Below are 25,468 nucleotides of genomic sequence, written 5' to 3'. Positions count from 1 at the left end.
AAGTTGGCGTTCTAATTGTACATCTACTTGATTTCTCTTAGTACCTCAACGTTCCTAAGAGTGACCAACTCTGGGAAGTGTCTGCATGTGCAGAGCTGCTGGCTTGAGCCTGGACCACACTGAGTCCGCTGGTGAATGGACTCTTGGGGATCCATCTGGGTGTCCCAGGGGCCTTCCTGGGTCATACTTGTCCCTTCCAAATAACTGTAGAGAACGAGTCTTTCTACAGACCGCCTCTCAAATCCCAAGATGGATCCCTACTTCTTAACTCAAGTTAAAAAAACTGGGTCTGGTTTTCAGCCTAGAAAACATTTCCCCACACTCCTTATGTGCTTCTGTGTCCCCATGTTGACTCTCATCTTTCACCAAAGTGGGCTAAAACATCTTCACCCCTGCACTCTTTGCTTAGAGGTACAGTCCTTCTCAAAACTCTACCCCGTTCCTCAACGTGCAAGTCAGGATCCACTCCTTCCAAGAAACCTCGCCTTTGATTCCAGCACTGACTTCTCCTTTCACTGGATGCCAGAAACAGGTAGGATCAGTACCACATGACTTTCACTTAATGATACTCCAGTCTTGTACTAATGCTTGAATTGCCCTGTATGTGTTTACTGTTGCCTACCTCCCTTGCAATTTCTCTGGAAAAGGTGGAAATACAACCAAACAAATAACTGGTAAACTCCATAGGACAGGCTGTGCCTTTTAAGAATTCTTTGCTAGTCCCCATAATAACTGGGCACAGAGCAAACGAGTAAGAAATACCGTCGATGTTTTTACAGGTGTTTTTAACGTTAAAATGCCTAGGCACGATCAGCTTTTAAAAACTATTTGTTCACTTAACAACTTTTTATGCATTTTATATTCTAGGTAAGATTCCTTACTTTCCCCCCCCCCAATAAATTCATGTTAAAGAAGCATCTTAAGACTAACATTTCTTGGGGCTTCCCTGGTGGCGCAGTGGTTGAGAGTCCGCCTGCCGATGCAGAGGACGTGGGTTCGTGCCCTGGTCCGGGAAGACCCCACGTGCCGCGGAGCTGCTGGGCCCGTGAGCCATGGCCGCAGGGCCTGCGCGTCTGGAGCCTGTGCTCTGCGACCGGAGAGGCCGCGGCAGTGAGAGGCCCGCGTACCGCAAAAAAAAAAAAAAAGACTAACATTTCTTGGCGCATCTCTGAACTGATGACTTATCTACAATTGTCTCCCCACTCTTTTCAAAACATCTTTAGCTGCACTACGATCAAACTGTTAAAGACTTTTTTACTTCACAAAATAAAGTTTTCTATTTTGTATCTATACAGAGTTCGGAGGGAATGTTTCTTTTCTTTTTTTATGGTTTATTAAAATGGGCTAAAGTAATCAGAAACAACTTCATCGACCATTTTATCAGGTCTCTTTCAAACCAGGCTGATGCTGGGATTGTCACAGCTGATCAGCAAACTGAAGGATTTTATTGTGGGACTTAAAGAGTAAACTGATTTCCAGAGTTTGGAATGGAATCCCATAATAGTCCTAGTAGACCATGCCTGGCCCAATAGGTAACTATTGAATAAACAAATGATTTTGGCATACTGCCTGCGAAGTTATGCTGAAAGGTGGGTAGCTAAATAAAACAACAAATTTTTTAATGAAAAAAGGAAAGCCCTTAATCCCTAAAATGAGCACCTATGAACATACATCTATAAAACCACCAATGGGAATACCATTCTAAAACATAGCAAAGAAACATCAAGAAATGTGGGTGTAAACTTAATGAGAAAGTTTATAAGTGCTGCGTAAGCTTTTAAGTTTTCATCAGGAAAGAATAATTTGCCTTAAGTTTGAAGTTTCAAAGCTAAAACATTTGCAAGCCACTTAAACATCACACTGCGATGAAATAACATTTAATTATCTTCCTAAAATCTCCAATTTAAAGATTGACACAGGGATAATAGTTTTCAACAACTTGATTTGAAACGAAAGAGGAGGATGGATTCACTTCAAAATATATTTTCTCTAAAAAGACCTTTAATCAGCCACTATTTCGAAAACTTTTGTACCAGAGCTTAGAAATAGGAACATTATAATATTGTTGTACTTGTAGCAAATTCTTCCCTTTTATAATAATTACTGTTACAAGGCTTCCTTCAACACCTTCTGGTGACCATTTCTCTTGAAAAAAGGGCTTAATCACTTCCATGTGGGATCTGCAGATAACTGAGTGCAAATGTTGCATATTTCTACTTGTCAAAAGCACATAAATGTGTACATAAATACCTCAGTTCTTAGTCATGGTAGCAAAAGCCAATCCCACTGAGATAGTTATTTCTACTGGAAGAGAAGGACCAGGGGACTTGTAAGGCATCAGTTTAACTTTCCTAGGTGGTACGTAACCCTCCTTTAGGTCAAGGTTCATAAACACAGCTGATAACTAAGATGTTCCCAAGTGACCTCCTCGTAATGTGTTTTATATTAAGCCATTCACTTCCCTTCACCTGGTCACATACTATACCTCAAGCCACACAGCTGACGCCCATGAGTAGAAAGGAGGCAACTTCAACCTCTCGTTAAACTCCATTTCATGCATTTGGAGGAATCCAAATGTGTGTGATAATAAAATATACCACAGAGATGAGAGTGATATATTTTATTTTATATCACTACTAGGAATGCCAGCACATTTCTAATAGTGAAATTCAAAGCATGTCTTAATCCCTCTGCAAGCTCACAGGCAAATGTCAAAAGCAAAGAGGCTTTGTGTCGGAATTGTCATACAATGCTTGCTCACACTCTGTTCTCCATTCCCTGGCTGTGAATTTTCCTTCCAGTGAAAACTGGAACACACCCTCAGGCTCTCCAGCTTCTTAAGTTTTCACCTCTATGTTCTTCACCCCTACGTGAGGCAAACACGTACAGAGAGAATAACTGGGCCGGTGCTTGCTTCTCTGACCTTAAGAACAGAAATTACAAGGATGGGTGCTGTTTGTCAAAAAGAGTGGCAAACTTTCAAAGTTACCAGCTGGCCAAGGGAAACACGTCTAGCTAATCTAAATTCCCCACTGGACCGTCTTAGATTTCGCAGGTACATTAAAATGCAGTAAGAATATTCCAAGGATTTCTTGGCAGTTTGAATTTCAAGATGTTGGAGCAGAGCCCTCCTGTTTCAGGAGAATGCAACAGTTACATCTGAGACTGCAGGAAGGCAATTATGTAAGGCACTGCAGAGTATGGGAGACCCTGGTGTTTCTGCCAACACCGCTCCCATTCGGCACCGGGAGCCAGTCAGGGCGGCCTCATGCTCACCCACAAGACAAGTGCACACGCATGCCGGGGACAGGGACAGAGGCGCTGGCTCTGGCCTTCTCTCTGCCCTTTGGAAGGAGGAGGGGAGGGAGAGAGAGACAGGGAAGGCAAAGTACCGTCTTGTCCAGGCACTGAAGGCAGTTATAAGGCTTGCAGCAGCAGTGGCCCATCTCGGCAGGCTGGCTGGCAAGGGGACCTCCTTCATTCAGTGTGTCGGCGGGTAATCGCTAAGGCGAGGTGATGGCTCCAGCGAGAGGGGCGCGCCGCTGGGAGCTGTCACAACTTCCATGTGGTCCCCTCGGCTACCTTATTTCTCCTAATAACTTCTGGAATCCGGGAACCAGAGGAAGGAGAGGAGGAGGAGGAACGCGGGGCGGCCGCGTTGGGTTCCCGCTGCGGGGAGAGGCAGGGCGGGAGCCAGGAAGGGAGGGGACAGTTGGAGGGAGGGTCACTTTGCCACTGGAATCCTCAGAGTGAGGCAAATCAATCGTCGCGTAACAATCGAGCATTTACCAATGCCACCTCCCGGAGGGGACAGCCGGCGCGCCGCTCCCGGCCCTCCCCCTCGCGCGGTCGCGCCCCAGCGCGACGCAGCCACGCCTGGAGAGGACGCAGGAAACACAAAAGGGCTGGTCTTCCAGGGATGCTTGGGCTGAGGACCACGGAGAGGACTGCGAGAGACGTGGCTCTGCTCAAATACTGGCTTTCTATTTTCCCGAGAAGTAAAGACGCTTATAAACGTGATGCATAATACACGGCCTTTCCTCCATGTAACCCGCCTCTCAGGGCATCGTTGCCTGGGCGGAGGGGGGCGGCGCGGAGGGGACCACCCATTGCTCCTTTTCAAATTTGTGTGCCACGAACAGTTTTGCCCCATTGGAGGAAATCTTTATATTTGAAATACAATCGTGAAATCGCTTGTCTTATTTGACAGACCAAACCATTCAAGTGGCTTAAGTAATTAAAATTTGGGTGTGGGCAGCTATATCTCGTGGGCATATCAGCATAAAAGTCTTAGCGGACTGGATCTTTCTGGACGATTTGTAATTTTTCAAAAAGTTCAAAATCAAAAAGGGACAGGGGTGGGAGCGAAGGGTTTTTTTTTTTTAATTTCAAAAGAAACGTGGTATTTAAAAATATGTTTGTGTAATCCTGAGAGATGCAAATATTTATGAAATTAACTTTATACTTCCTGATATCTCAGGGGAGAAATCCTGAAATTTACTGTCTGCAGAAGTATACAATTACATTTTTGCCCATTAAATTCACCTAAGACTGGAAGCAGACAATAGTAAAAATTAGATAATCTTACTAACTTGAGATTTTTCCAAGACGATTTTAATTAAGTAGCACAGGTGACTTAGATTTCTTGTAGAGAGGTCAAGGATATTTGGTGATTAAATAACAACAGACCAGAATGTTTGTCCCAAACTTGAAAGAATAAACTCAAATCTTTCTTTAGCACTAACAGGTAAACTGGTATAATTCTTTAGGCTGTTTCTATCAAAATTTTAAATGTACATACACTTTGACCCAACAGATCGACTTCTATCCTACAGTAACACATATATACGAGAGTGTATGCATAAGCATATTCAGTTTAGCATCATTTGTAACAGCATAAAAATGGGAACACCCTCGATATCTAGCACCTTTCCAGTGTATGGAAACTTTTATGAAAAATGAAGCAGAACTATACACACATATGCGTTTGTATATGTCTACAATAAATCTGTTGGAAAAAATCCCACCGTTCATCCAACAGCAGCTGATCCTTGGGGAAGGGAAAATAGGGGTGAGGGAGTGAATTTCCACTGTTTACCATCTTGCCAGAATGTATTACTTTTATTGTTTTCAGACAAAGTGTATCAGGGGAAGGCAGTGACCACCGCCTGGGCTCTTTGATGTCAGGAGGTACACAGGTGCCTCTCTCTCACACAGGCTTGCCCTCTCTGGCAGTGAGCTCAGGCAGACCTCTCGGAGAGAGAAGAGCTGACAGGACCTTGAGCTTCAACCTGGGCTGAGAGCTGTTGCTGGAGGCTTTTGACACCATGGGAGAAAAACTTGATATTGCAAGAAGCGATGCCTTGGTACACCCATGTTCATAGCAGCACTGATCACAAACCAGGACACTTGGGAAGCAACCCAAGTGTCCATCGATGGATGAAGGGATAAACAAAATGTACCCATCCATACAACGCAATATTATTCTGCCTTAAAAAGGAAGGAAATCCTGTCACATGCTACAACGGATGAACCTGGAAGACCTTACGCTACGTGAGATAAGCCAGTCACAAAAAGACAAATACGGTATGATCCTACTTACATGAGGTCCCTAGAGTCGTCGAATTCCTAGACACAGATAGTAGAACAGTGGTTGCCAGGGGCTGTGGGAAAGGCGGGAATGGGGAGATACTTACTGGGGACAGAGCTTCAGTTTTGCAAGATGGAAAGAGCTCTAGAGGCTGGAGCCTCATAATGTGACTGCACTGAATGGTACTGAACTGTACACTTAAGTGGCTGAAGTGGTAAATGTTATGTCATGTGCATTTTACGATAGATAAAAATAAAGAAGTGGTGGCATGCATTCCCCTGGGCGTAGGCGGTCCTTGCACAGTAAGTTTCTGATCAAATGAAAACAGAGCAAAGCCTCTCTTGTGGGTGGAGCAGCAGGGCAGGGGGGCTCTAAGAAGCTGGCCAGCGCCGTGTGCAGAAGGCTTTCTTCGGGCAGAATTGCTTTTCTGCACCTGAGGACACCCTTTCCTTCTAAATTAGGATTTAGACTGCAGCGTCCTAGAAAATGACTGCTTGTTCTTGTGCGAGGTCTGAGCATGCCTGCTCCCGCTGCTGCCCACAGGAGAGAGGGTGAGAGGCGAGGCTGCCCAAAGAAAGATGGATTCAGCTTCTCTTCCTGTGCACAGAGGGCGCCAAGGGGCCCGGGACTGGCTGTGCTCAAATCGCACACATGGTGAGATCTCAGAGCAAACAACCCAGATTTTGAGAAATGTACCAGTGTCCTAGAGTTACACCGTCTTTATTTTGTCAGTGAAAAAACTTCAAATGTACTCAAAAACAGAGGGATAAATATGAAGGACCTTCATATACCCAGTTTCAACAGTTACCAAGATTTTGGCACATATGTTACATCTATCCCTTTTTTATTTAAACTTTTTTTTTTCATATGTCCATCACCCAGATTCAGCAGTTATCAAGATTTGAAACTTTATTTTCACTTGTCCCTTTTCTTTTTTTTTTGTTAAAGTATTTTAAAGTCAAGCCCTACATATTTTAGTATGCATTGCTGAAAATTCTGAGCATTTTCACATAATCACAATGCCGTTAACACCCCGAACAAAACTGACAATATATCCTTGGCATCTAACGCTTAGTCTGTAGTAACATTTCCCTGGCTTATCTGAAACGAAATTATTTTACAGTTGGTTTTCTTGACCCAAACTACGTTCACATATTACATTAGGTGTTAAGTCTCCCAGGCCTCTTCTATCAACCAGTAGGGCCCACCCTCCCCTTCCTATCTCCCTGCCGCCATTGATTTGTTCAGAAACTGGGTTGTTTGGCTTACAGAATGTCCCACATTCTGGACTTGCCTCTTTGCTTCCTTGTAGTGTCATTTCCCTTGTTCCTACAACCCTGTAAATAAAATTCAGTTCTTGCGGCTGGATGAGATTCGAGGTTGAATGTACCTGGGCAACAATACCTCGGATGTGATACTGTGGACATGACCCTGCAACCCATCGGGAAGCACACAATGACTGGGGGTTCCATCGTCAGTGATACTATGGTGAATCAGATGTGATGGCTTCATCTCTTCCATTAGAAAGTTCCCCATCATCAGCTCATCTAATGCTTTCATTAATGCTTATTACCTGAATCGATTATTTCATCAGGAGTTACAACATGATGTTCTGACTCTATCATCCTTTTGCATTTCTTGGCTAGAATTTTTATATAAGAAAAGAAGTTTTCTTCATCAACTAGGGCGATTTCAATTCCCAGCAATACAGGCTGTACAGGAAAGATGGGATAAATGCTCACTCCTTTCCCTTTAAGTGCCGATTTTCTGAATAAAGACTTGGGGTTGTAATGGTACCCAATGAGGTTATTTGCTTTCTCTCACTTCTTCCAAACATCATTATAAATTCATGTTTTTATGTTAATATACACAATGTGTTTTAGTCGATTGCATTTATTACCCTTTTTAGATGCTCAGTTTATCTCATCTCTGACCAATGGGAGCACCTTCTTAATAGTCCCTGTGTCCTGTTGACACAACTCATTCGTCTCCCTTTCTTGCTTTCTGACACAACACGGTATCTTAGGCTCACCTGGGATGTTTCCTGCTACAGATCTGGGACCAGCCATCCCTCCCCTCCAGGTGCCCTGGTTCCTTCTAGTTGGGGATGGGAGTTACACATCACAAATCCCGTGTTGTTCGTTGTCTTTTGAGGGCCACCTGTTTGGACTGAGATTTCCCTTGAAGGAAGTAGTCCTTCCCTCAGGCAAAACATCCTTGGAAGATGTCATGAAGAAATCAGGATGGGGCCTTAGGATGGAATGAGACAGTAACAGCTCCTTCTCCTGGGGCCTTTACATGAGAAAAAGTGCTCAATGAAACTCAATTTGGGGGAGATCAACTGGCCTATACAACATGCCCAAGCCAAGGGCCGGCATAGGAATTTTCTAAAGAGTTCCCCAAATGCATGGATATCTGAAGAAAAGGCTGAACTTCTTGAAGGCATATAGAATGGGGGATTAGACTATTGTAATTTAGCACAAAGGAAGCTGTGACCTCACAGACTGATGAAATCTGGGACATTTTAGTTCCTAATATTTAAAAAAAGCTTGAGATGCGTTTTATTCCTGGTATATATTGTTTTGCATGGGAGTAGGAACAAACATTCAGAAAAGTTATAAGAAGGTCTACTGGGATACCTCTTCAGAGAAAACCTCATAAACACGTGATGTTTTAGAGCAATAAATAATGATGAACATTAACTGATCATTAGTAGATGCCAGGCACTGTGCTTACGGCTTGCATGCAAACAGCTCATGTAACCCTCAAAGAGCAACGCGAAATCAGCCCTATTATCGTCTTCATTTTGCAGATGAGGAAAATGAGGCTCAGAGATCGGACATCCTGCCATGCAAACATCAAGCGAGGAAAAGATGGAGTGGGGTCCTGAACTCAGATCTGACTCCGAAGCTGTGTCTTTACCACTGTGCTTTTATCTGTAAGGCCTACATAATTGTAAGTCTGTGTTATAATCTGGATGAGGGATGTGAGTATATAAAAATATAAAAGAAATTCAAACATACTTATGAAATTGCCCCACATTTTCAGAATTTGGAGCAAGAGCCTCTACTGTAGTGTTTTTTTTTTTTTTTTAAGGTACATTTACAAACCAATGTACGAATAACTTTAAACTGACACAGTAGAAACCTTGGGCATAAGTCAACGTTAAAATAGTCAGTTTTATGATTCTTGTTTCTCTGTCTTCCTTGAACTTGGAGTTCCTGACCTATCCCCCAGCCCCAATCACCCATCAGACGCAAGGCTCCCTCGGCTCAAACCCGACTGCGCTGTCCCCTCAGTGCCGCTTCACCTCTTCTGCCTGATCCTTCCACTGCAGTGAATTTTCTCCTTCTCTCTGATTTCACATCACTGTGTGTACTTGCTCTTGCTCATGACATTCTGCTCCATGTAATCATAATTGTTTACATCTGCCTTCCCCAAAATATCCCGCCCCCTTGCTGTGCCTCCCTCAGTTCACACCCACGGCACCAGCAGTCTGCCTCGGGACTTGGTCTCCGTGACCACTGCCTCAAGGGACGCGGGAAGGACCTCGCAGGAGTGGAACCCAGTGATCGTGGCTTCCTGGCAGAAGCGTTTTGTTGTTTCGTGCGTTTGTCAGCCATGGGCCATGTGCAGGAGGTCAACGAGATCAGAACTGTATGTCTGTCTCACTACTTATTTCAAAAGAAAAACCATGAAAAACGATCATGAGAGAGCCTCTTACAGACTGTCAAGGCAACCATCTGTTTATTGTGGTTCCGCCGTCCATGCCCCTCCTGTCTCCATGCATCTAAAATATGGGCTGCAGCTCTTGCACTGGATTTCAGCAAAGGGGATGCCAGGACAATAGGCACAGCATTTACCAGACACAAGCCATCTAGAGATTTTAATGAGGTGGGAACGGGCTGGAAAGTGAAAATATGAAACAGAAATTTTGAAACTGGAAGTAATTGATGGTTACAATCATTTGCATACAGACAATAGATGCTCTGAAACACCTTTCATGTAATAACCAGGATCTAGAATATTAAGAGTATTAAAAAAAAAGAAACAAATGACATATATACTATTCTGTTCTTAGATACTTGTCAAAAGAGCTGTCACTTTTCTGTAATACCCAAGTAGGAAGGCTGCTATTTAGGTATGACAATCTTTTTTGTTTTGAATCTGTTAGTCTTTGACAGTACCTTTATTTTTTTTCCTTTTAAGTCAGTGACTAGGATGACTGCAGGAGAGGTATCCTCCTTAAGTTTCTGCATTATATTCAGAAGAGCTGTCCACTCTTGTAAGAGCCGTGAAACTCAAAATGACCTTTACTAGCTGGATAAAGAGGCTGGACAAGACTGGATAACTGATAGAATCAGATACAGAGATGGGCAACAGTTGGCAAAGCTGCAAAGTGCATCTGTCTATTTGACATACATTAGATAAGAAGGGTGGTCACTGTGGACCACAAGCTGAATATCCATCAGCAGTGCGACTGACTGGCCATTATAAAGAAAGGGTGAAAGGACTTGGACACTGGAATGGTGTCTGTGACCAACCTAGGTGTCTATCCCAGTGCCCTAGCCCTTCTTACTATACCATGATGAAGCAGCAGCCTCTCCAAGGACAGACGGGATCACTGCAGGAATGGGAATGATGTGTAACTCACTGAACTCGGCATATGGCTTCTTCCTTTTGTTAAGACTAGTCCCCAGCACCTCAGTTAGGTGAAGGTTTTCCCAGAAACCTCTACTCTTCCTTTGTAGCACCTCTCACCATGGCAATCAAACAGTTCTCTGACCTGTTTGCCTTCCTGTATAAGGTCACCAGCTCCGAGAGAGCCTCTAAGGACCTGACAGCATCCTTATCACTCAGCACGGCACCAGGCACACAGTAAGCACCGGTACACATTGAATAAATACATTAAACGTTGAGCAGACTCATCCTAGTTAAAGTTGAAGAACTTCAAGACATAGACACCTGCTAATAGGGAACAACACAGCTGTTGCTCTAATGTTTGGTGGGGGGTGTTTACGACCCCTGCAGAACATTAATCCTCAGGCCCAACTGCATAGATATCATCAAGCAAACACAGAGAAACCGCTCTGACATCCGCCTGGACCTTTCTTTCGATTTGCAGCTCTGAAGAAATACAAGACATTAAGGGTGCCACTGCGCGTTGTTATCTTTACTGCCTAAGCGTGGGAGAAAGCTGACTCTCCCAACCCCCCTACTATTTTCCTCTTTCTCTTTTTCCACTGCTGAGAAGACCCTGGCCATTTACCTGTGTGGGTCTGTCGCTAAACGTTATCAGCAATGCTCACTGTAGATTGCCACATGGCCTCCAACCAACGGCTCCACAGCTTCTATTCTACATCATATGCCCAGATTCTCAAATATGCGACCACTTCAGGGAAGGAAATGGTAGGTGCCTCACAACTAGTGAGTATACCCAATGTTTGCAAAAAGTCTGCACTTGCAGTGAAGGTAACCACAATTCTTTGAAAATAATATAATGAACTCTAATCCTACATACAGTCCAGCAGCAAATCCTGTCAGCTCTCCCTGAAAAATAGCCCAAGAATCTGACCACCTCTTACACCTCTGCTATTGATTGAATTTTGAAATGGAAGAAAAAGACAGTGATCTCAAAGATGAAGATTAAATTACAAAGTACTCAAAGCAAGATAAATTAAAATGAAAATTTAATAAAAGGCACTTTAAAAGGCAGAAAAGCAAACAAGAAAATAAAAATGAGAAAAAGAAAGAATTAAAAAAGGGCCATGGAGAAAATACGGGAAATGAAAAACAGATAAAGAGGGATTAATACTCATATTATTAGACTCCTGAAGAGAAAAAACAAAATAATGGAACAGGTATGATACTTAAAAAATGTACTGTAGGACAGGAATAAAGATGCAGATGTAGAGAATGGACTTGAGGACACAGGGAGGGGGAAGGGTAAGCTGAGACAAAATGAGAGAGTGGCATGGACATATATACACTACCAAATGTAAAATAGATAGCTAGTGGGAAGCAGCCTCATAGCACAGGGAGATCAGCTTGGTGCTTTGTGACCACCTAGAGGAGTGGGATAGGGAGGGTGGGAGGGAGACACAAGAGGGAGGAGATATATGTATACGTACAGCTGATTCCCTTTGTTATAAAGCAGAAACAAACACACCACTGTAAAGCAATTATACTCCAATAAAGATGTTAAAAAAAACACTGTAAGAAAGCTTTTCAGAGAATTGAATCTTCATTTTGAAAAAACACACTGGGTACCTGGGAAAAGTAGCCCAGATTTAAACAACTCTAAGATGTTTAACTTCTACTAAGTCTGTTAGAATTTAGAGATTAGAAAAAAAATCAAGATCTCTAGGCAAAAAGATCACCTAATTACAAGGGCAGAAATGTTAGATATTCAAAGTAAGACAACAATGGAGCAGTATTTAAAGACGAACAAAGAACAGCTTAATGAAAGAACATATAAAACAAGGACTTTCTAAAAAGTCAAGCTCCCCAAGTATCAAGGCTATAGAGAAAGTTTAAAACACAAGGACACAGGGAATTTTGTACCTATGAGTCTTTCTGAAGGAATAGCCTAGAGTTTGTGTGTCATTCAACTGAGAGATGACTGGGAAATTTTCATCAAAAGGACTGACGTAAGGATTTATGCACAGAATTGTCGATCTAAGACAAAACCAAATGTGAGTACGAGGATGGAAGACTAATGTACAAATTCTATATGTCGTGACAACTAAAAAGAAATAATGCAACTAAAAAACTAGTAAGAAAGAAAACTAGGAAGAGGAAAACTAGAAAATAGGAAGAGGATAAAGAAAGTAAGTTAAGCTCCTTGGCTGCTGTGAAGGCAATGGGTAGGAGTTAAAGGATGCAATTAAAAACTGGCAAACCAGATGGTCAAAGGTTAGATAAGAAAACAGGACTGGGAACACTGAAAAAGGTGTAAGTGTAAAGGTAACCACTAAAATAAAAATAAAATGTTCCTAAATTCCGTTCTTTAACATTAAAGGGCAAAGAATATACAGCTTTAGAAAAAGAAACACATCAACAGAACATAATAGATGTAATTATAAAACATTATGATAGAATTGAGACCAAACATATCAGCCATATCGATGCGTGTAATGGGCTAATTTCACCAATTATAAGAAAAAGATTCTCAATTCAGCTCACAACGTAAGACCCAACTATATGCTGTATTCATGTGATATATAAAACAAAATGATTCAGCACGGCAAAATATAAATGCATGGATAAAGATATTCCAGGAAAATGAAAACAATAAGAAAGCAGAAGCAGCAATCTTGATATCTAACAAATAGGAATTCAAGCCTAAAAGTGTTAAACACAGCAAAGAAGGGCACCTTTTAATGCTAAAAGCCAAATTTACGATGAAAATAAAATACTTATGAATATCTATGCTCCAAATAACAAAGTAACCAACTTTATGAAGCAGATTTACCACTCCCAGCTCAAGACAGATCAAGTGGATAAACAAACAAAGCAGAATCAATTAGGTAGGCCTTTTGGATATATACTGAACTTTATATTTTGATAATTTAAGCAAATATATCTTGTCAAGAGCCTTTGAACCATGCATAAAAACTGATCATAAAGAAACATCAGTAAGTTCCATGAATGAGAAATATTACAATCAATACTCTGATCACAGCACAATAAAAGTAGAGATTATTAACCAATGAAATGAAAAGAGAAATCATTAATCAAAACTAAAAACAGGGCTTCCCTGGTGGCGCAGTGGTTGAGAGTCTGCCTGCCAATGCAGGGGACATGGGTTTGTGCCCCAGTCCGGGAAATCCGACATGCCGCAGAGCGGCTGGGCCCATTAGCCATGGCCACTGAGCCTGCGCGTCCAGAGCCTGTGCTCCACAACGGAAGAGGCCACAACAGTGAGAGACCCACGTACCGCAAAAAAAAAAACCCAAAACTAAAAACAATCCCATTAAACAACTCTTGGGTGAAAGAGAAAATACAAATTGAAATTTTTTAAAGTTTTAAAAACAAACCACCAAACCCCTAACACATGGGATACATTTAAAGCAGTTATGAGAGGACAACTCATAGCTGGAAATGCTTTCATAAGTGAAAAATGAAAGGATGCAAATAAATGACTCATATACCTAGCTGAAAAAACTGAAAACAACAACAAAGTAATCCAAAAGAAAGCCCTGGGAATGAAAGAGTAAAGGCAAAAGCAGAAATTAATGAAGTAGAGAATAGGAAACCAGTAGATTTAATTGAAAGAAGTTAACAAAATTGCAAGCCACTAGCTAACCTGAGCAAGGAAAAAGAAAGAATGTACAAACAAAATAAGAAATGACAAGAAGAAAACAGAAACAAGAATTAAAAGTTGTAACAGGCAGCTATACAAATAAATTTGAAATCCTTTATTAAATGGATAATTTTCTAAAGAAATACAGATAACCAAAACTGAGCCCATCAGAAAAAGTTTAAACAGAGCAAATTTCCACAGATTAAAGAACTACCACACACACACAAAAACAACAGGCCCAGATATTTTCACCGTGGTCTTCTATCAAACCTTCAAAGATCTGACTGTTCCGGTGTTCTATAAATTGATCTAGAGCACTGAAGATTGTGGCAGGCAGAATAATGCCTCCCTTCGCCAGAAAGACGTCTATGTCAGAATCCCCAGAACTTATGACTATCTTATGCTCCATGGCAAGGAGGAATTAAAGTTGCAGGCAGAATTAAGGTTGCTGATCAGCTGACCTTAAAATAGGGAGATTATCCTGGATTATCCAGAAGACCCAAAGTAATCACAGGCACTTCTAAAGGTGGGAGAGGGAGGTAGGAGAGTCAATGTCAGAGAAACGCGATAAGAGAAAAACCACTGCCGGCTCTGAAGGTGGAAGACCGTGAACTGAGGATTAGAGGCAGCCTCTAGAAGCCGGTACAGGCAAGAAAGTGGATTTTCCTTTAGAACCCCCAGAAATGAATGCAGCCTGCATTCAATCTTAGCTCAGGGGGACCCACTCTGGACTTCTGACTTTTACAACAGTTAGATAACAAATCTGTTTTATTTTAAAGCACTAAGCTTGTGGTGATCTGTTACAGCAGCAAATAGAAAACTGGCTCAAAATACTGATGCAAAAATAAAGGAAAACTTCCTAATTCTTTTAATAAATTGAGTATTTTGATACCTAAACCTGATGAAGACTCCAAAGAAAGTAGAAAAAAACTTGCCGATCATCGTCACTCGTGAATATTGATACAAAAGGACTGAAAAAAAATATTAGCAAACAGAATCCAATAGCGTATAAAGAAAATAATACACCATGACCAGTTGAGATTTATTCCAATAACTTAAGGTCATTTCAATATTAGGAAATCAATATTGATAGATCAAAAGGAAAAAATATAATTATCTCCATAGATGCTGAAAGAAGACTTTGACAAAAATTCAATACCCATTCCTGTTAACAGCACTCAAGAAAATAGGAATTGAAGGACCCTTTCTTGACATGATAAAACACCTTAACACGGGCTTCCCTGGTGGCGCAGTGGTTGAGAGTCCGCCTGCCGATGCAGGGGACGCAGGTTCGTGCCCCGGTCTGGGAAGATCCCACATGCCACGGAGCGGCTGGGCCCGTGAGCCACAGCCGCTGAGCCTGCGCGTCTGGAGCCTGTGCTCCGCAATGGGAGAGGCCCACATACCGCAAAAAAAAAACCCAAAAAACAAAACTTAGATAACGAGCACATACCTGTCATTAAATAATTCCTTATACTTTTCTGTATGTTTGGAGTACTCCACATGCGTAAGAACCTCACTTGTAGCAAGACATTCTCCAGTGTCATGGCAAACCTGCAGAGGTGACGATTCTGCTCTCTCACTACTAAATATGCCAAGTCTTTTCTGAAAGGTTTTATAAGTCACTTATACTCTGCAGGATTAAAATACAGAACCTCAGAAGCTAACTTTTTTGGGTGGGCTGTGCTATGTAATTTGGGTTTCTGTTCCAATAAATAAGAAACAGTATTAAACTGGACACTTTCATTTAAAAATTTTTGCTGCTTATAAAATTTCTAAAAACCCTTACCCTCAGGACTTCCCTGGTGGCACAGTGGATAAGACTCCGTGCTCCCAATGCAGGGGACCCGGGTTCGATCCCTGGTCAGGGAACTAGATCCCACATACATGCTGCAACTAAGAGTTCACACGCCACAACTAAGGAGCCTGCGGGCTGCAACTAAGGAGCCAGTGAGCCACAACTAAGGGCCCTGGAGCCGCAACTAAGGAGGCTGCTTGCTGCAACTAAGACCTGGCCCAACCAAATAAATAAATAAATAAATATTAAAAGCCCTCACCCTCATATTTGGATAATAAAGTCAAGAACAGGTTGTCAATATGATTTAAAGCTGAAAAAAATCTGTCGGGATTCTGATAAGATTATTTAAGAAGCAAATCAAAATGCTTAAGCCATAGCTATCTAACATGATTATAAGTGCTGATTACTCAAATGAAATTAATCACAAATTCCCCCAAGAACATTAAACTACTCCTCAGTGGCAAAAAAACCAGGCACTTTTCCTCCGTCATTGACTATAAGCTGGATTATTTTATTTTCCTGAAAATATGAAAAACAATTGAAGATTTACTGGTCAGTATTTTAAAAAGATAAAAAATTTAGTTCCACAATCAATATAGCAATGGTGAACAACAAGAAAAGCTTCTTGAAGCTTAGTAACTCAATGTAACATTTAAAAAACAAAACTTGCTATTACTGAATCTCCAGTGACCTCTTATTTGGAGTTAAGTAAGGATTCCAGGAGACTGGGCAGAAAGATTTCAGGAAGGCAGAAGGAAACCCGGATTTCGCGTTTATCAGAAGTTTAGCCACAAGCACAACTTTGAGCACATCTCCCTTTTGGTGACGGGGCAGCTATTTGCTTCACACATTCTGATTTGTCATGAGGACAAGTCCCAAGGGAAAAAGAATGGAGCACATCTTTTTTCTACCCAACCTCTTCCCCTTCCTCATTCTGTCCATGATGTAGGTTTAAAGTCTAGAGGTGGTTCAGGGAGTCTGATAGGACACGGGGCTGACTCAGGCATTAGCACAGAATTGAATCTATCAGTTCGGTGGTCTCTGTCTGGGGTAAGTAAGCCAGGGAAGCCTCCGGTGGCTCCAAGGACAATGCTAAAATGGGATTTCTGTGGAAAGAAATAAAGCCAGGGAGGCAGGCAGGGGACAGGTAATGGCCTAGACACGCAAATCAAGGAGCTTGGCTCTATTTTGTTGACCCTGTGATCCTGGAGGGCTGCTGGAAGGTTCTTAACAGGGAAGGGACATGGTGACTGGTATTTCAGGTAGCTCCTTCTCAAGCAATCAAGACTTGAGACAGGTGAAGTACTAGATGGACTGACTGTGGATGGAGTGTCCTGGAGAGACAAGATAAACAGATGTAAGAAAGGTATATAGATGTAAGTATACATATTCATGAGAAAAAACTGGAGAGAGTAAGGCAAGGAGGGTGTATCAGTCCAGGTTCTCCAGAGAAAAAGAACCAATAGAGATATACATATCTCCAATTACATATCCTATATATATGCATCTGCACAGTTACACAGAAAATGTATGACATGTATAATGTATATACATGTGTATATGCATATGTATACATACGTATGTTTTAAATATAAGAAGAGATTTATTTTGAGGAATTGGTTGATGCAGTCATGGAGGCTGAGAAGGCTCACAGTCAGCTGCCTGCAAGCTGGATCCCAGGAGAGCAGATGGTGTAGCTCCCAATCTGAGTTCAAAGGCCTGAGCCAGTGGTGCAGGTCCAGTTGGAAAGCGGGCTTACTCAAGACCAAGGAATAGCCCATGTTTCAGATCGAGTCTGAAGGCACGAAAAAGCCAATGTGCCAGCTTGAAGGCAGTTAGGCAAAAGAATGCTCTCTTACTCAGCCTTTCTGAGTAAAAGTCTGTTCTGGATCAACTGATTGGATGTGGCCCACCCTTAGTGGACAGGGCAATCTGCTGTATTCAGTCTACCATTTCAAATGTTAATCTCATCCATAAACATCCTCACACATACACCAAGATAACGTTTGAACAAATGCCTGGGCACCCCATGGCCTAGTCAAGGTGACACGTGGAATTCACCAACAGAGAAGACTACCAGTTTCCTAGTTTAGGTGACGGTGGTGCCAAAATGAAATAGAGTGAACAAGGGTAGGAGAAGGCATTACAGGAAGCCCGGGAACACTGTTTGAGATCTGCTGAATTGATGTTCTTGGCAGCTGGGCGGAAACAAGCAGGAAGCTGAATGTACACATTGGGATGCTCAGGGCTAGAGTCTGGGCAGCCCTTAGTAGTAACCTAGTCACCAGGACAGGATTATCCAGGGATGGGATAAAAAAGAGGAGCTCAGTTTAAAAAGAAAGAGAGAAAAGAAATGGTAAGAAGTGGTAGAAAACAAGGAAAATCAGAAGAGTGTGATATCAGAGGCTAAGGAAGTGAAGTTTCTAGAATTAAGGCACAACCAAAATGATCAGCAAAGAGAGTCTAGATAGGGATTGAAAAATACCCTTTACCACCGGCAACTCGGACATCGTTGGGGATGCCCTCCATGAATGCAGCACCCACAGGAAGCTGATTAAGATGGGTGAAGGAGCAGAAAGATCAGACCACAGATAGAGAGGGGGCGTGACAGGAGCTGTACCTGTTATAGGGTGAGAGGGGTCAGGAAGGAAGGAGGAACTAAAGAAATAAGTAGCGAGGGTGGTTGACGAGCAAAGCCCCCAGAGTAGAGGCCAGGGATTATAATCAAGAGCACAAGCCTGTGTGCATGGGGTCAAGAGGTGGGGGGAGAAGACACTGAACTTGAATCAGACGAAGGGGCTACTCATCCTGAGACTGGTGAGAAACAAGGGAGGAGTAATAGAGAAATATGTTTGCAGGAGAGCAGGGGTGGGAGAAAGTGAGGGAGATCGTGCTTATTAGTCTTATTCTTCATGACGAAGAAGGTTTTCTGCTAAGAAGGAGAAATAGGTTTTTCATTTAAGATGGTAGCTTGAGGATATGCATCTAACTCCCTGCCCTCCCTCCCAAAGCTGAGCTTTACGTTTATGGGCATTTATTGGAAAGAAATACAGAGAAGTGAAAAACAATATCACAGACCAACTTCATAGAAGACTGGAATACACAGGAGACAAAACAGCTCTGGGTGGCTCGATAATACGACTCTTCAAGAGGCTGCCCCAGTGATCGTCTCATCCTTCAGTAACAGGTGTTCCCTGCTTCCCACACTCGCAACTCTGCCATACGCATGATTCAGCTTTTCCTATATTTTGTACTTGCTTTACTGCAGCTGATGCCCACTATCACCTCTAAATGCTTTTCTTTATCACGTGCTTTATGCTTACTCATACTGCCTCTTGGCTTTTGCTCACTGCTTTCTCTTTTTCAGCTTCTTGACTCCACTACCCCTGCGGATTCTATTGCTATATCTCAAAACAAAATCCCTAAGAGAGAGGCTCTGACTGGTTCAAGCAGACACTCTCTAGGACAAAACATGCCACTGGGCAGAGTTCTTGTCTGTTGATGGTCAAATTTGTCGGGGCCAAGGTGCTGGGGTTTGGGTACCCAGCACAGTGACATAATCAAAAGGCACTCGCATATCATTGGTGATTCTTATATAGGTGGTTGTGGGCGGAAAGTTGAAAGGAGGAACAAACCCATGCACACATTTCATATTCAGAAATGTACAGTACCAATACGAAAACGTATGGATATCGACACAGACACATGTGCGTGTGTGCACACGCATGCACACACACACACACACAACTTAATTCCTGAATAAATGAGGTAATACTATTTTTTGCTCTTGATTAAATGATCCTATATTGTAAAGATGTCAATTCTTTTCAAATTAATCTCCAAATCCGGGGCAATTAAAATTTAAATCCCAATGAGCATTTTTTATTAAAATTGACAAGTTGTTTTAATAATTCAACTGAAAGAGAAAAATGCCTGAGAATAGCCATGAAATTTATTTTTAAATAATGATGAGGAAATGCTTGATATCTCTATCTCTATCAACTAAACTACAGTAATTAAAACAGTTTGGTCTGGCCCAGGTAAGTTGATCAATGGAACAAAAGGAGGCAGAAACAGAACAATGTACCTTTTGGAACTCATAATATAATAAAGGTGGCATTTCAAATCCATGGGAAGTAACGGAGTATCCATCAGTGGTGTTAAGACAATAGACTACTTACGTGGAAAAACAAAAAGGTGAACCCACTACCTCAAACCACATACCAAAGCAAATTTCATATGGATTTAAGATCTAAACATTGAAATTAAAACTATCACGGTATTGGTGGCAAATATATATGAGTATCTTTATCATCTTGGGGATGGAAGGTCTTCCTAAGTATGAAATCAAACCCATAAGACATAAAGGGAATAGTCATAGACTTGACTACAGAGCAAAGCAATCTTATATATGTTAAAAGACAGCATAACCAAGTAAAAAGAAATCTACAGATCAAAGAAAATTTTTGCAACGCTTATGATAGATAAAATGCTAACATCTCTAATATATAATTTATCATAAATCAACATGCAAAAGACAAACAACCAAAGGGAAAAAAGATAAGTAGGAGATTTTAAAAATGATACCCAGGCCCACTCTGCTAAAGCGCCAGGTGCACCTCTGAACTGCTATGCATACTATATCCTAGGGAGAGGGTTTGTTTAACTCGTAGGAATGAATAACTAATAATGACGTTTCAGCATTAACTCTGGCCATTGTTGACAAAGGGCCATCCTACGACCCTCTGTTCAGTCCATGGAAGAAAAAAGGCCAGATTTCAGAGATTCCAGGAGAGATTACTATCTTCTCTGATTAGATATTAGGTCTTTTCAGTTTATTAAACATATGCCGCAGTAATAATATCACACAATCTCCTCTTCTCCAGAACCTTGGGTCTTTATCATTTCATCATTTCTGTGCCACTCGGAGATGTTCTTAAGGTCTCAATCAATTCATAAGCTCTTCCAAGGCAGTCTGTATCCTTATTTCTTCTTTATTGCCGCCCACTGTTTTACTGGGGTTCTTCCTTCATTCCTCATTAAGTGCTGACTGCTTACAACACATCCATTTCCAGACATAACATCTCTTCTTCCAAATCAGACCTTCTTTCTGAGATTATTTTTTCTCATTTTTGTTATTTGTAAGTTCCTTTAATGAGAGTCTGTAGGCGGGTAAATCTTTTTTTTTTTTTTTAACATTTTTACTGGAGTATAATTCCTTTACAATGTGTGTTAGTCTCTGCTGTACAACAAAGTGAATCAGCTATATGCATACGTATATCCCCATATCCCCTCCCTCTTGTATCTCCCTTCCAACCTGCCTATCCCACACCTCCAGGGGGTCACAAAGCACCGAGCTGATCTCCCTGTGCTATGCTGCTGCTTCCCACTAGCTAGCTATTATACGTTTGGTAGTGTATGTATGTCAATGCCACTCTCTCACTTCTTCCCAGCTTACCCTTCCCTCTCCCCATGTCCTCAAGTCCATTCTCCACATCTGCGTCTTTATTCCTGTCCTGCCCCTAGGTTCATCAGAACCAGTTTTTTTTTAGATTCCATATATATGTGTTAGCATACGGTATTTGTTTTTCTCTTTCTGACTTACTTCACTCTGTATGACAGACTCTAGGTCCATCCACCTCACTACAAACAACTCAATTTCGTTTCTTTTTATGGCTGAGTAATATTCCACTGTATATATGTGCCACTTCTTCTTTATCCATTCATCTGTCGATGGACACTTAGGTTGCTTCCACGTCCTGGCTATTGTAAATAGTGCTGCAATGAACATTGTGGTACATGTCTCTTTTTGAATTATGGTTTTCTCAGGGTATATGCCCAGCAGTGGGATTGCTGGGTCATATGGTAGTTCTACTTTTAGTTTTTTAAGGGACCTCCATACCGTTCTCCACAGTGGCTGTATCAATTTACATTCCCGCCAATAGCGCAAGAGAGTTCCCTTTTCTCCACACCCTCTCCAGCATTTGTTTTTTTTTAAACATCTTTATTAGAGTATAGTTGCTTTACATTGTTGTGTTAGTTTCTGCTGCATAACAAACTGAATCAGCTATATATATACATATATCCCCATATCCCCTCCTTCTTGCGTTTCCCGCCCACCCTCCCTATCCCATCCCTCTAGGTGGTCACAAAACACTGAGCTGATCTCCCAGTGCTATGCGGCTGCTTCCCACTAGCTATCTATTTTACATTTGGTAGTGTATGTATGTCAATGCCACTCTCTCACTTCTTCCCAGCTTATCCTTCCCTCTCCCCATGTCCTCAAGTCTATTCTCTACATCTGCGTCTTTATTCCTTTCCTGCCCCTAGGTTTTTCAGAACTATTTTTTAGATTCCATATATATGTGTTAGCATACAGTATTTGTTTTTCGCTTTCTTACTTCACTCTGTATGACAGACTCTAGGTCCATCCACCTCACTACAAATAACTCAATTTCATTTCTTTTTATGGCTGAGTAGTATTCCATTGTATATATGTGCCACATCTTCTTTATCCGTTCATCTGTCAATGGACACTCAGGTTGCTTCCATGTCCTGGCTATTGTAAACAGAGCTGCAATGAACACTGTGGTACATGACTCTTTTTGAATTATGGTTTTCTCAGGGTATATGCCCAGCAGTGGGATTGCTGGGTCGTACGGTAGTTCTATTTTTAGTTTTTTAAGGAACCTCCATCCTGTTCTCCATAGTGGCTGTATCAATTTACATTCCCACCAACAGTGCAAGAGGGCGTCCTTTCTCCACACCCTCTCCAGCATTTACTCTTTGTAGATTTTTTAATGATGGCCATTCTGACTGGTGTGAGATGGTATCTCATTGTAGTTTTGATTTGCATTTCTCTAATGATTAGTGATGTTCAGCATCCTTTCATGTGTTTGTTGGCAATCTGTATATCTTCTCTGGAGAAATGTCTATTTAGGTCTTCTGCCCATTTTTGGATTGGGTTGTTTGTTTTTTTGATATTGCGCTGCATGAGCTGCTTGTATGTTTTGGAGATTAAACCTATGTCAGTTGCTTGGTTTGCAAATATTTTCTCCCATTCTGAGGGCTGTCTAATTTCATTCTTTTACATGTAGCTGTCTAGTTTTCCCAGCACCACTTATTGAAGAGGCTGTCTTTTCTCTATTGTATATCCTTGCCTCCTTTGTCATAGATTAGGTGACCATAGATTAGGCGTGGGTTCATCTCTGGGCTTTCTATCCTGTTCCATTGATCTATATTTCTGTTTTTGTGCCAGTACCATACTGTCTTGATTACTGTAGATTTGTAGCATAGTCTGAAGTCAGGGAGCCTGATTCCTCCAGCTCCATTTTTCTTTCTCAAGATTGCTTTGGCTATTCGGGGTCTTTTGTGTTTCCATACAAATTGTGAAATTCTTTGCTCTTGTTCTGTGAAAAATGCCATTGGTAATCTGATAGGGATTGCACTGAATCTGTAGATTGCTTTGGGTAGTATAGTCATTTTCACAATGTTGATTCTTCCAATCCAAGAACATGGTATATCTCTCCATCTGTTTGTATTTCTTCAGTGTCTTATAGTTTTCTGCATACAGGTCTTTTTTCTCCTTAGGTAGGTTTATTCCTAGGTATTTTATTCTTTTTGTTGCAATGGTGAATGGGAGTGTTTCCTTAATTTCTCTTTCAGATTTTTCGTCATTAGTGTATAGGAATGCAAGAGATTTCTGTGCATTAATTTTGTATCCTACTACTCTACCAAATTCATTGATTAGCTCTAGTAGTCTTCTGGTAGCATCTTTAGGATTCTCTATGTATAGTATCATGTCCTCTGCAAACAGTGACAGTTTTACTTTTTCTTTTCCAATTTGTATTCCTTTTATTTATTTTTCTTCTCTGATTGCTGTGACGAAAACTTCCAAAACTATGTTGAATAATAGTAGTGAGAGTGGGCAACCTTGTCTTGTTCCTGATCTTAGAGGAAATGGTTTCAGTTTTTCACCACTGAGAATGATGTTGGCTGTGGGCTTATCATATACGACCTTTATTATGTTGAGGTAGGTTCTCTCTATGCCTACTTTCTGGAGAGATTTTATCATAAATGGGTGTTGAATTTTGTCAAAAGCTTTTTCTGCATCTACTGAGATTATCATATGGTTTTCCTCCTTCAGTTTGTTAATATGGTGTATCACATTGATTGATTTGCATATATTGAAGAATCCTTGCATTCCTGGGATAAAGCCCACTTGATCGTGGTGTATGATCCTTTTAATGGGCTGTTGGATTCTGTTTGCTTGTATTTTGTTGATGATTTTTGCATCTAGGTTCATCAGAGATATTGGCCTGTAGTTTTCTTTTCTTGTGACATCTTTGTCTGGTTTTGGTATCAGGGTGATGGTGGCTTCGTAGAATGAGCTTGGGAGTGTTCCTCCCTCTGCTATATTTTGGAAGAGTTTGAGAAGGATAGATGTTAGCTCTTCTTTAAATGTTTGATAGAATTCACCTGTGAAGCCATCTGGTGCTGGGCTTTTGTTTGTTGGAAGATTTTTAATCACAGTTTCAATTTCAGTGCTTGTGATTGGACTGTTTATATTTTCTATTTCTTCCTGGTTCAGTCTCAGAAGGTGGTGCTTTTCTAAGAATTTGTCCATTTCTTCCAGGTTGTCTATTTTATTGACATAGAGTTGCTTGCAGTAATCTCTCATGATCCTTTGTATTTCTGCAGTGTCAGTTGTTACTTCTCCTTTTTCATTTCTATTTCTGGTGATCTGAGTCTTCTCCCTTTTTTTCTTGATGAGTCTGGCTAATGCTTTATCAATTTTGTTTATCTTCTCAAAGAACCAGCTTTTAGATTTATTAATCTTTATAAATTGTTTCCTTCTTTTATTTTTCATTTATTTCTGATCTGATCTTTATGATTTCTTTCCTTCTGCTAACTTTGGGTTTTGTTTGTTCTTCTTTCTCTAATTGCTTTAGGTGTAAGGTTAGGTTGTTTATTTGAGATTTTTCTTGTTTCTTGAGGTAGGATTGTATTGCTATAAACTTCCCTCTTAGAACTGCTTTTGCTGCATCCCATAGGTTTGGGTTGTCCTATTCTCACTGTCATTTGTTTCTGGGTATTTTTTGATTTCCTCTTTGATTTCTTCAGCGATCTCTTGGTTATTTAGTAGTGTATTGCTTAGCCTCCATATGTTTGTATTTTTTACAGTTTTTTTTACTGTAATTGATATCTAGTCTCATAGTGTTGTGGTTGGAGAAGATTGTTGATATGATTTCAATTTTCTTAAATTTACCAAGGCTTGATTTGTGCAACCCAAGATATGGTCTACCCTGGAGAATGTTCCATGTGCACTCGAGAAGAAGGTGTATTCTGTTGGTTTTGGATGGAATGTCCTACAAATATCAATGAAGCCCATCTTGTTTAATGTGTCATTTAAAGCTTGTGTTTCCTTATTTATTTTCATTTTGGTTGATCTGTCCATTGGTGAAAGTGAGGTGTTAAAGTCCCCTCCTATGATAGTGTTACTGTCGATTTCCCCTTTTATGGCTGTTAGCATTTGCCTTATATCTTGAGGTGCTCCTATGTTGGGTGCAAAAATATTTACATTTGTTATATCTTCTTCTTGGATCGATCCCTTGATCATTATGTAGTGTCCTTCTTTGTCTCCTGTAATAGTCTTTATTTTAAAGTCTATTTTGTCTGATATGAGAATTGCTACTCCAGCTTTCTTTGGTTTCCATTTGCATGGAATATCTTTTTCCATCCCCTCACTTTCAGTGTGTATGTGTCCCTAGGTCTG

At 41.1% G+C, this 25,468-nt stretch overlaps 1 protein-coding gene across 5 annotated transcripts in view; it reads right to left on the bottom strand.

Moving 5' to 3' along the window:
* The window catches only part of MTUS2 (microtubule associated scaffold protein 2), a 486,774-nt gene that overhangs the window by 55,460 nt on the left and 405,846 nt on the right, over positions 1-25,468 (bottom strand). Inside the window, exon 1 of one of the 5 annotated variants that reach the window (XM_059995945.1) lies at positions 3,393-3,587. The exons of the other annotated variants lie outside the window; for them this stretch is intronic. Coding sequence (XP_059851928.1) covers positions 3,393-3,446 — 54 coding nt within the window. The 5' untranslated portion in view covers positions 3,447-3,587. Of the gene's footprint in view, positions 1-3,392; positions 3,588-25,468 lie in introns of those variants that run through there. 5 annotated transcript variants of the gene reach the window in all.

This window comes from Delphinus delphis, chromosome 18 (genome assembly GCF_949987515.2).
Source record: "Delphinus delphis chromosome 18, mDelDel1.2, whole genome shotgun sequence".
In the NCBI taxonomy this organism is placed as follows: Eukaryota; Metazoa; Chordata; class Mammalia; order Artiodactyla; family Delphinidae; genus Delphinus; species Delphinus delphis.
Note: the sequence above shows the minus strand (reverse complement) of the source record. Positions and strands in the feature narration are given on the sequence as shown.